This window comes from Glycine soja, chromosome 10, assembly GCF_004193775.1.
Source record: "Glycine soja cultivar W05 chromosome 10, ASM419377v2, whole genome shotgun sequence".
NCBI classification, from domain to species: Eukaryota; Viridiplantae; Streptophyta; class Magnoliopsida; order Fabales; family Fabaceae; genus Glycine; species Glycine soja.
This window is the reverse complement of record NC_041011.1, coordinates 6243644-6256314: the sequence shown is the minus strand read 5'-3', so window position 1 is coordinate 6256314 and position 12671 is coordinate 6243644. Positions and strand designations below refer to the sequence as shown.

At 32.5% G+C, this 12671-nt stretch overlaps 2 protein-coding genes across 2 annotated transcripts; both read right to left on the bottom strand.

Annotated features, from left to right (window-relative positions):
* Positions 1 to 3131: 3131 nt before the first annotated feature.
* Positions 3132 to 5257, bottom strand: LOC114370241 (late embryogenesis abundant protein At3g53040-like). Its single transcript, XM_028327537.1, has 2 exons — positions 4075 to 5257; positions 3132 to 3587 (listed from the first exon to the last, which is right to left on the bottom strand). The coding sequence occupies exons 1-2, from the start codon at positions 5167 to 5169 to the stop codon at positions 3333 to 3335; spliced, it is 1350 nt and encodes a 449-aa protein (XP_028183338.1). The 5' UTR covers positions 5170 to 5257; the 3' UTR covers positions 3132 to 3332.
* Positions 5258 to 6179: 922 nt separating this feature from the next.
* Positions 6180 to 11218, bottom strand: LOC114370552 (probable glycosyltransferase At5g03795). The gene is made up of 4 exons (XM_028327933.1): positions 10744 to 11218; positions 7800 to 8038; positions 7217 to 7565; positions 6180 to 6936 (listed from the first exon to the last, which is right to left on the bottom strand). The coding sequence occupies exons 1-4, from the start codon at positions 10960 to 10962 to the stop codon at positions 6268 to 6270; spliced, it is 1476 nt and encodes a 491-aa protein (XP_028183734.1). The 5' UTR covers positions 10963 to 11218; the 3' UTR covers positions 6180 to 6267.
* Positions 11219 to 12671: the final 1453 nt, after the last annotated feature.

Sequence of the window (12671 nt, the reverse complement as noted above, 5' to 3'; positions counted from 1 at the left end):
TGTGGACACCAAATGTTCTTACCAAAATTTGAAATCTTGGCACGTTAGGATTGACCTGGTTGAGTGGGATCCCGAACTTCACACATTGGCGTTGAGGCTGCCTGTGACAAGAGGGGGAACTTGTAAAACAAAGGACTCCTACGCTCAAGTAAGAATGTGTGTAAGGAGAGTAAAGCAAGTAATGTTGTAAATAGCTCGTATGAGTGAAAGAGAAAGAGAGGGGCCCAGGCTTGTAGTCGTGTGCTAAGTGTGTGTAAGTCATATATGACTGTTGTATAGAAGGATTCGATGGAACCTATATTTATATTAGTTGAGCAAGGATGTTGGTCCTTGTTTGTAGGGGTTGTTGTTAGCCTTGTAGATAATTCCCGACTTATAGATAATAGCCGGGAGCTTAGAGGTGAAGTTAGAGATAATTATTTGAATTACACATAAAGGTAGAAGATATTTATACCTTGTAGATAATGTGGTGTTATAGATAATTTAATTTAATACCTACCAATAGATAAGATATTCAAATATGTTTGAATATTAGTTAGGTTAGAGATAACCCGTTTGTTGGGAGCCGATTGCTAAGGGTTAGACGTCTGTGCTCCTGTAACAGGACTGACTTGTAGGGTGGACACGTGTTTCTGAGTGCCACATAGGATTTGTGAGTCATGGACAATACACTATTTTTTGGGTGCCAAAGAGCAAACATTCCTTACCACCCAGTTGTTTGTGTTTCTAGAAAAAAAAATAACAATAAACTTTTTTATGACAAATTTATTACAAACCACTAAATTTTATTAATTTCACTTCTTATTTAATGAATTTTATTTATAAATTGTAATTTATAATAAATTTTAAATTAATAGTAAAATATGTAATAAAAGTGTATTACTGTCACTTCTCATATTTTTAATTAATTATGTGTTTTTGTTTATGTTTAAGGGACTGGTATGGTACTAGTATGTGATCGTTAGAACTCTGGGCAAGGTTGGAACAAAACATACTTAAAAAAGCTCCTAAATATTTTAAAGTACCCATTATTATTGGGCCTTTCTTCTTCCTAATTGGCCCAAATGTTTTCCTCGTCTTTAGGAGAGGCATTACTTTGTGCACCCATCACAATTGCTGGTACATCCAGCAAAATAGCAAAATTCCATTATTTTTTCCTTCCGTAAAGTTGATACGGATTGGCGAATCCGTAAGCCCAATACAGATTGACCAATTCACATGAGACCCAAACGATTTTAAAAAAAAATGTCAAAAATAAGTTTTACGAAATAATGGTCCATGCAGGAATCAAACTTGTGACTTTCAAGTTATTAGTATAACGTTCTAACCAATTAAACTAATAAGCCAATTATATTATAAAATAGCAAAATTCCATTTTTTTTCCTTCCGTAAAGTTGATATGGATTGGCGAATCCGTAAGCCCAATACAGATTGACCAATTCACATGAGACCCAAACGATTTTAAAAAAAAAATGTCAAAAATAAGTTTTACGAAATAATGGTCCATGCACGAATCAAACTTGTGACTTTCAAGTTACTAGTATAACGTTCTAACCAATTAAACTAATAAGCCAATTATATTATAAAATAATTAATATCACTATATATAACAATACAAGTTTTAATTTATATTTAATGCACATGTAAATTTAGATAATAAATTTTTTGACAATTAATTTTGATCAAATAATTAATTTGTTTACATATATAAATTATAAATAAAAATCACAGATTTTATAAAACTTTATGTATATAAATAAATTAATTATTAGATCAAAATTAATTGTCACAAAATTTATTATCTAAATTTACATATAAATTAAATATATATTAAAATTTTTATTATTATATAAATAAACATTAATTATTTTATAACATAATAAATTTATTAGTTCGCTAATAATGCAAAAGTGATATACTCCCGCATGGGCGACTGATAAAGTAGAGACCCGAATCTTAAAACACTGTAATTGGCTATCTGACCCAGCATCAAATAATTTCACTAATTTAAACCTCGTTTTGTCTCCAGAAAAGCCTCAAAAAGATTTTGTCAAAATAATTGAGACATGTCCCATGGGAAGTAACTCAAAATGATCGAGTCCCTTTTCTGTACGAAGGGTCTTCTGAAAACGCTATGAGCCGATAGTGAGAACAACGGACGCCTTCTGTTTTACTTCCATAACATCGTATATAAATTTCTCATTCTTACATGAATGTTGTATGATTCAATAATACATTCCACATATCCCTATTACTCAAAAACTAAAATAATTAAATAAATAATAAATCTCTATATTTTTTAGATCTTGGTATCAAAGTTTCTTTTTGGAACAGTATGCAAAAAATATTATTAAACCAAGCAGATCGACTTCACAATTGGTACAAAAAATCTAGGTACCAAAGTGAGCAATTGTGTTGGGAAGAATGAGGTTTAAGGATCTTATTAGTACTATAATCTATTATATAAGTAATAATAGATTATAGCTCGATCCGCTGCTAAAAAGTTATAGTTTCGCCAACAACACAGCAAACTAGGCAATTTGGCTTAAATAAATCTTGGAAAAATTTAGGGAAAAACTAGTAGAAGATACTGTAATATAGTTGATAACGAATCAGCCATATCAATGATAAAACCAAACATATGCTCGAGGAAAGTAGAATAGAATGAAGGAAGCTTATGAACTAGAGTACAGAAAATTAGCTTGCTGATATTTTAACAAGATTCGAAATTATGAGAGAAGGGAAGCTTGGAATCTCCAAGACAAATCTCAAGGAGTGCCAGTGATTAGAAACCCCTTAAGTACTCTAGGCAATGACTAACTAATTAGTATATGGAAATTTCTGACGTAAATTGATATATTACTCGTTTAAGTAGTAAAAATCAAGGAAGAGTGCTAGTGGTTGATAAGTTCCTTAAGTAGAGACTATGGCGTGACTAATTAATGTATGTTTTAAAAAAAATAATGAACTGCTAATGTGGACTGATACATTACTTGATTAAGCAGTATACGTATATTTTGTTAGTGAATGAAATAAATAAATAAAAAAATGACCATATATTCAGTACAACAGATCCAAATTATATAATGGATGAAGAGAAGTTTTAAATGATATATAGTGGGCAGAAGATATCTCTTCTCATCACTAAGTGTACAAGAACGCGCAAAATTTTTATTGCTGAAATGGTTCCCACGAGTCTAGAACCAATCTTCAAAACCATACACATACACATTTTTTGTAAAGAAGCAAACCAAAAAGTAAACAACATACATCATGATAATATACTATAATATAAACTGCGTCTATATTTGTATCATAGACGACGTTTTATTTTATTTCTTGCGGCGCTCCACATTGACGACACCCTCTTCTTCATCGAAGCGTCCCACATCGTTGAAGGTCTGTCCCGCAATCTGATCCGCTGCTTTCAGTGTTTCCGCAATTGCCCCTGGTCGACTCTCTTCCACTTTCACCACCACCTTATCTCCACGCCCCCCTGCAGATTCATGACTTCCATACCCTTTACCTCGAAGCCTTAGGTCCTCCATTTTCCTCCTTGCTCCTTCATCTGCACCACTTACATTTTCCTGCATCACATCACACCCACAAAAACTAGTCAATTTTCTCTAACCTCAACAATTATTACTCCCATTATTACATACAAACATAAATGCAAACCCAAAATAATAACGAATAAGTAAAATCTGTTTTAAGGTCCAAACTGGGACACTCTCTATCTCTACTCCAAGATATATATAGTGAGAAAAAAAAAATGTAATACAACTCAATATAAAAATTTTCTGAATAAAGGGTTCAGATTCATCAATTAATCAAGTTAAAACACTCATCAGTATTCGGCTCCAAACTAAGGAATGTGCCGGTATTAAAGGGGTGTTACACAAATTGATTGTATTCTCTATAGTGATTTTGGTTAACCCCATTTTGACTTGGGAACAGTTAGATTAGCTAGTGAAGGACGAAATCCACTGCATTCCAAATTTTCAATAGAAGCATGAAATTGAAATGACCAATTTTAAATATAGAGATTAAAAAAAATTAATATAAAGGTGAAACCTTGGCGTTGTCCTTTGCCTGTGCGGTTTTCTGCTTCGCTGCCTCAGCAGTCTCGGCAGTCTTGTTCTTGGCCGCCTCCGCGGTTTCTGCAGCTCTGTCCTTTACCTCTGCGGCCTTGTTCTTGGCCGCCTCCGCAGTCCCGGCAGCCTTCTCCCTGGTGGCCTCCTTCATCTCCGCCGCCTTATTAGCCGTCGCCTCTGCCGTCTCCGAGACTTTCTCTTTGGTTTCCTCTGTCTTGCCGCTCAAGTAACCCACTGCCCTCTTCGCCGCATCAGCCGCAGAGTCCTTCAGCTCCCCAAGCTTCCCCAACGTCGTATCTTTCCCCTCTTTAGCCTTCTCCGCCGTATAATCTTTATACTCTCCCATCTTATTCACAGTAGCATCTTTTCCTTCTTTAGCCTTCTCTGCAGCATAGTCTTTATATTCCCCTCCCTTCTCCATTGTCTTGTCCTTGGCTTCTTTCGCCTTCTGCGAAGCATAATCTGTGTACTCTCCAGCCTTCTCCATTGTCTTGTCCTTCGTTTCCTTCGCCTTCTGCGAAGCATAATCAGTGTACTCTCCAGCCTTTTCCATTGTCTTGTCCTTCGTTTCCTTCGCCTTCTGCGAAGCATAATCTGTGTACTCTCCAGCTTTTTCCTTCGTTGCATCTTTTGTTTCTTTCGCCTTCTGAGAACCATAATCTGCGTACTCTCCGACCTTGGAACCGGTTTTGTTGTCAGCAGTGGCAGAATTGTAGATACCTGGTGACTTTGAGGCTGATTTGTCTCTCACTTCCCTCGCTGCAGCCGCGTCATCGGGTTGAATGTCAACGTCGTGAATAACCTCTCTGGTACTGTACGAGTTAGTCGTCGTCGAAGGTTCTTTCTTGCCAACGACAGCTTCCTTGGCGTTCTCGTAGGTGTCTTGCACCGCCTTGAACATGGATCCGATTACACCACGCTTTTGTTGATCTAACTGATGTTCTTCTTGTTGGTGTTGGTCTGCAACACCAACACTGAAATCACGGTCTTTTTCTCGGTTGAGTTGTTCGAGTTCTTTCGCAGCAACTTTCGCAGCTGCCTCAGCTCGATCCTCTTTTTGTTGCCTCGACGCCATTGAAAAATTGAAAATTTGTTTAGTCTTAATACACTACCTTTCTCTCAAGTGGAAGTTTTGTGTAAGATATTGAGATGTGGAGGAATGGAATGAGTTTGATAATTTATAGGAATGGATGGAAGAGGGTTGTGTTGAGAGTGACACGTGTCCTTCACAGAAAGCAGCACAAGGTGGAGGGAAGGGACATTTGGCGTGTGTACTTGAGAGGTGTGACACGTTGTTATGAGATGCTCTTTGGTGGTGACATGTGTCTTAAAGTAAACAAATGAAAGAATCTAATGAATTGAAATGTAACGTAAAAGGAAAAGGATATGTATGGATATATGTGTGTGGTAGGATTGAGATATTTGGAAATCGGTGTATGGGGGAGAAGTCGGTCACTCGGTCCCTCTTGCTGCCCTAGAAGGCTGACATGATATGAAGGTGTTACATTCTTAACTCAAAATCGTGGCAGCATGTTGGGGGAAGGAGTAACCAAATCGAAGTCAAACGATTCCATCCTTGTGGAGTGGTGAAAAATCAAAAGGATTTTATTGTCACCATTCTTTACCATTTTACGACTTACCAGAGATTATATTAAGTGGTTATGTGGTTTCTACTCATAATTCAATACGGCTAAGAGAGATTATCTTTTTAGTTTGATTAAGGATTCATGCATGGATACCCCCATGCTATTACTATTAGATATCTTAAGAAAAAAATAAATAAAGAAACTAAAGAAATTGTAAAAATTGAGATACAAAAAAATCACGGCTGAACTTACTCTAAGTTTCCTTGGTTTTCAATTTTTCTTCAGTTTTAAATTTCTAACCTATATTTAATTTGACTTTCACTTCATATATTACTTCTCATTTCATATATTACTAATGTGTTTCATATAATAAATAATGTTATCTTAAATTTTTTTAATAATATATTTATTAAAATTAAGAGAAAAATAATAATATTTAAATAAAATTATTGCCTGATAAATATTAATTCTCTCAAAATATTTGTTTTGTCAGTTGATCTGCATAAAAAAATCTTAACCATAAGTTATTTTAGGACGGGAAGTCTACATTTGAATGTGAAGTAATTTATTAAACACGAAGCCATAAGTTACAAGTTAAGAGTCATTCTAAAGTTGAGTCTCCTAAGCCACACAGAATGAAGGATCATGTGAAACACATCGAATCGCTTGGGTGGAGAGTGAACCTCAAAGTGTCTTTGAATTTGTATTACTCTTCTTTGCATTCTTATATACTGTCTTGGAGATATACTCATCAAAATGTCCTTCAAGTTGGGAATGTCCTTCACTGAAAGCTCAACTGAGAACGACTTCCAATTCAAAACGTCACTAAAAGGAGGAACATAGTGCTCCGAAATGAGCACAGGAACACAACCTGTGTAAATTGCCTCCACCACTCTAGGGCTAGCCACCTCATACCCACTAGGACAAAGGCAAAACTTGCTATTCCTCAACTTGTCATAGTAAGAAACACCCTTTGGGAGGTACTTGTGAACTTGAATATCTTCATCCTTGTTTTCCCAATGCTCAAGGAGAATTGGCCTAATAGGCCCATGAACTCCTCCAGCAAAGAAAGCCAAAATTGAACGTTTAGATGCAGATGGCCCACCAATGAAACCGTTTATTGAACCGGTTTGGAGATTAATTTCAGGAAATGAAACATCCTTTGCAGGCTTGAAACCTTCGGAGGTATTGGCATTGCAAAGTACACGAATAGAGTTCTTGTGCAGGTAAGGTAAGGACAATGATGCTTCTGGCCCCTAAACATATACAGGAAATTAATTAGTGAAATTTTCATATCTCAAATTTTATTAAATAAATAATATACATACTATTATCCAATCACAAACTACTATTCATAATAAATTTATTGACTTTCATAACAATTATCATAAAAATTATAATAAAAATGATTTCTAATTGACTAATAATATAAAAACATTTATATGGATAGCGCATGCCTGTTAAACTCTAAATTTTATTTATGCATTCAAAATTAACAATGCAAGGATAATGAATTAGAGGTACTAAGGTGTTCACCCAGTCATGGCAAGCAAGCATGAAGTGATCAGCTCCAAGGCTTCGATTCCAATAAGAGTATCTTGCAGCAATGAGATTGATATAGTCTATGACTGTTTTTCTAATGGGGCCAAAGTCACGTGAGTCTCTTTGATACACAAATCGAACCATCATTACTACACTAAAAGGAAGGAAAAACACATGTGCTTTCTTGGGATCTTTAGTTCGAAAATGGTCATTCATTTCAATAGCATGTATAAAGTTACCCTCCATGGAGTATATGCTTTTGCATGGTCCATTGTGGAAAACTGGAGTCTCTCCTTCTTCGTACACAAATACTTTGAATTGCTTCTCCATTTCTAAGTAGCTCCTGCCATAGTATTTTTTTAAGGAGTGTGATTAATGAGTGATTTGTTATGAACATTGAATATAGCTCAAAAAATTGCATGTAGCATTGTTCACTTCATGTGCTTGTGGTATTTGAAGAATTGGTGTGCATATGTGTCAATTCTCCAATATTGATTAGGATTTATTTATAATATTACAATGCAAATTTGTAATTGATCATTATGAAGAGCAGTGCATGGAATAGTGCATTATGTACCTGTGAAATGTCTTAGCATTCCAATACATCGGACCTATTGGAACATAATCTGAATCTTGTGTTTGATTCTCATTTTTGGCTTCTCTGATTGCAGCTCGAGCTTGTGCTAGAACAACTTCATTTCTATCTAAGAAACTGAGTTTTCTTTTCTGCTTCTGTCGTGGGTGAGATTCATCCGATTCATTTGCAGCAGCTAAATTGAACCCGGGCTTGGAGACATTGAAAACTTTAGTTTCATTCTGTTAAAAAAACACAAGTAATCAACTTTAGTTGAACCAAAAAATATGCTAAAATTTCAATTTAAATGATAATTTGATGGAGTTATCTAATCTATTATTGTTTCTTGCTTCAAAACAAATAATAATTGATCATTCACTAAATCATGAGCTTAGGATGAAAGATTAATGTAACTTCCAACGTGTTCCTCACTCATATAAAATGAAAATGATATCTAGACATAATATCCTCTTTCACTTAAAGAATTTGCAAATACAACATCGTTTCCATTAATTTGGTCTCTTATACTAAGAATTTATAGTTTTGACAATGTTAATATTCAAAATAATTCAACTAATTTTAAATATCTAGGATATTGTCTAGATTTAAGAAGAATGTCACCTTATCTCTATATGCGAGAAACATACCAAAGTTTGCAAAATATAAACATGATTTATTTTGATGAGCATCCATGATGGCAAACATTGAAGATGAAGTTTGAAAATTTTAACTTGATGGAAGAATTGTTGAAAAACAATTCAAATTTTTTATTTTAAATTTATAGGATATAATTTAAATTTAAGAATGATATTATCATATATCGAGGATGCTCATTAGATTTAATTATAGTTCTCAATTAATTATATGTTCTCTTACTTTTACATAATTTTTAATCTTTTGTATGTTTATTATGAAATTAAATTGGAAAAACCAAGAATAATAAATAATAATAAAAATATTAATTAATTATAGTACACTCTAGTCTCTCTGTTCCATAATTATTGTTCTAGATTGTTTTAGATAAATCAAAAAAATTAATAAATAGATGGAAAAAAATAATTTTATAAATTTAACTTAATCATTATTAATTTATTTTTAATTTTATTACTCGTATCATTAATATTATAAGCGACATATGTGAAAAAAAACTATTAATATTAGATTGAAAAGTTAGAAGGACAACTATTTTAGAATAACTTTTTTTCTTACGTGATCATTATTTATGAGACGGAGAAAATATTTATGATGAGTTGAACTTGAGGTGTCAATGTTGTTGGGATATGAACTCTTAACCTTGATGTTCGTTTGCTGAAGTCTTATTCAAAAAAAAAAAAATTGATAGAAATGTTTTAAAAAATTAAGAATGTAATTTGTATGTACCTTTTTACATTATCAATTAATAAAAAGTATTGCAACTATAACTTCATTGTAATTATATAACGTTTCTGGTAGAATAATTATACCTAATCATAAATCGTCAATGTTTTTTTTTTAATTTTTTTTACAATTAATATCTTTAAAATCAAACTATTGATGATTTCTAATTGGTTGACACTATAATTTTTTTTTTTATAGTGTACAACTATTAAACTCTTACAATAACTATTATAAAAGTATAAAAGTTTGATATTTAGATATGATAAATGATACGATATAATAGAAGAAGAAAAAATTAGGAGTCTTAATATTTAGGAATGTCTAAATATCACCACTCAAAATAGAAGAAGACATTTTATCTTCTTGACAAAAGAAATAACTAGGAAAACAAATGCTTCAAAAGTCTGACACAAGAGAATCTGTGTAATTTGCAAACTTACAAAATGGAAAGGGGAAAAGGAAAGAATAATGAATAATTTATAACTTTGTGAAATTCGCAATTAATTAGTTCCTATAATTGCTACATTAAATTAAGGCAAAGACTAATTGCATGTTTGTTTGAACGGTGCGGTGGCTGAGTGGCTCCTACCAACTTTTTCAGAAATATTCCATGTGTTATTCATGCGTTAAAATATTCGTGTTGTCGTAGTTAGAATTAATGGCAAAACAACCATAGCTTACAAAGTAACATCCAAGTTACAAAAAACAACTCAGCGTTTGTTCAAATCGTTTCATTGACGAAGACAAGTTTAATAGTTCCCGTAGCAAAGTAAAGCAACAATACGAAAATTCATTGGGGTTTGTTGCAAGAGCATGTTCATAGTTAATGGCAATACTTTTTACCATAAAAGAAACAATACCAAAAATATGTATCACTATAATTATACAGAAAAAAAATATATTTATGTACAAAATGCGTGCCAAATATTTACCCCAAAAAAAAAGAGAGAAGAAAACAAGCATGACGGACGCAATAAAGAACAGAGGGGTGGAAGCGTAAGCATATAATTGGGAAGAAAAGCATTTGTGAGTACAAAAACTCGAGTTTCGTTAGCTTGTAAAGGCTAAAAACTAAACTCTTGTTTTTGGATATATAGCAGTTATAGAGTAAGCTCAATAAAGAAGAATTGTGCATGATTCGTGTTCCGCTGCTTTTGAGAAATAATCTTTACCACAAAATCTGCTTCAAAAACTTAATGGAAAATGTTTTTTTTTAACAGTTTAAGGATGATATATTAATAGTCTAAAATAATTTTATGTTATCATCTAATAATAAAATTTTATAAAAGCTAACTAATTAACTTATACATGGTAGTTTGTTATTATTAAAAAATATTTAAAAAAAGAAAGTGAGAGATAAAATAAAAATGGTTGGCATTAGTTACATTTATTTATTTTCTAAACATAATAAATTCATCTGATCTTGCATTAATTAATGAGAAAAATAAATTAAACAATCACAATATAACCACAATTTTATGCTGCACCTTACTCGATCATAAACAATTTTTTTTTTTTACTTTTAGCAAAGCAGAGAAATTAAGAAAGAGTGAAAGAAGTGAGCTCTTACAGATTGATGAAGTGTTTGTGAGGAGGAATTTGAAGAAGCAGGAAGAGGAGTAAATGAGATAGAACAGTCCGCAATGAAACCCCATCTGCAAAGGCTTGGACCCTTTACAGAAGCAAAGCCAGCAACTAGTACGAGAGGCACCAAGAACAACAAGAGCTTCATTTTTGAAAATACTTCTGAACCCCAACAAGCCCACCAATTCCATCTGCTACTACCCATTTGTGATATTCCAAGTAAGCTTAATTTTGCAGAATTGGGACAACTCAACTCTATTTAACAAGCATGACTCACACTTTTCATCACTCCTTGGCACAGCTGGCTGGTGAGTTTCTTTAACTACAGTTTCATTTGATGGTTCCAGAAATTCATGCATGTAGCGGTTTGGTTTTGTCTCTTTTTGTTACCAAATTAAACACTAGAGAGAGAAATTGAGAGGGCTAAGGAATCAAACATGGGATCCAAAACTGTGGAACAGTGGGGTGGGGTGGGGGTATTATATATTACTACTTCCATTTTTATTTGTAAGAAATAAATTGTAATATAAAATACATTATAATTTATTTTTTATTAAAAAAACAGTTAATAAATATTAAATATAAAATTATTTTTGTTTATCTTTTTAATAGTTTAACTTTTTTAAAATAATTAATTTATTAAGTAATATAAAAAATTTATGAATAAAATTGATGATTATTATGCACATATTTTGCATTCAGGATAGCTTAAAGTTTATATTAAAATATCAAATAACTTTAATTAAATATTCACATAATTGACTCTGAGAGTGAAATCATTTTTTAAATTGAAACAAACTTTTGAGTTAGATAGAAAAAATTATATTATATTTTATATTAAAATAGTTTAATTATTTGATAAAATGAAGTTTTTATACTAATGGTAAATAAAAATAAAATCATTAAATATTATCTTGAATCAAGAGTGTATTTTTCTGTGTATATATTTTCTTGGCACATGAAATTTTTTATTTGTTGTGTGTGTATATAAAATGAAAATAGTACTGCAGTAAATGTATACAATATTAAATTCCTTTTATGTTTTACACAATCTTTGGCAAGCATTCCAACTCCAACTCTGCGTTCTTGGATTTAAGAAGTTTTTGTTTTTCATGCATATTACGAATTGCACTTGATGTCCATTCCTTCGTCTCGTTCTATTAGAGTTTCTTCCTAGGGGATGTGGCACATGGATGATGGATGTAAAAATAAAACTTTTTGGATTTTTGCTTCTTCTTTTTTCCCTTTTGTTCCCACGTGTGTTCCTGCATGTATTCTTTTCTATACGTGTCAATTTAAAACTGAAGTGAGGATTTAAGAAGCATGCGTTGAGTGCACCTGAAAGAGAACTAAGAAGTTATTGTGCTATTATTACTTTCATACGGTATTGATTGTTTGTGCCTCTCCTCAGATTTTCCATGCAGTGGTCAATTTATATTTTACAACAATTTACATAACTTTTTTAAGCAATTGAACTATATATCCCTTATTTTTTTTACTGAATTTAGTTACTTGTAAGCGAAGTGCAATATAGTAGTGTTGAACATTATAACTCACACAAATTCAGTTATTATTAGTTAAAAGTAATTTAAAATAATTAAATTAGAAGAAATACTCGTTAAATATGAGATGGCTTCCACCAACATCTATGCTAAGTCTTATAAAAGAGTTGTCTAGGGAAAAATCTATTGTGCCCATGCTCCAGCTGTTGACATGTGTCTAATTTCTTGGCTTTTTAGACATTTTATGCCTCTCTAGCTTTGTTTGATTTTGTGGCACCTTGCTGCCATGTGTCTTGCTTTAAACTTTTTTTATGCTGCCAACTCCACTATCATTCTTAAACTGGCGGATTTCAACTTCCGTTTAATTTTGCTTGATAATTTTCTCAAATCCTAAATCTTTCTCTTTCCTTCG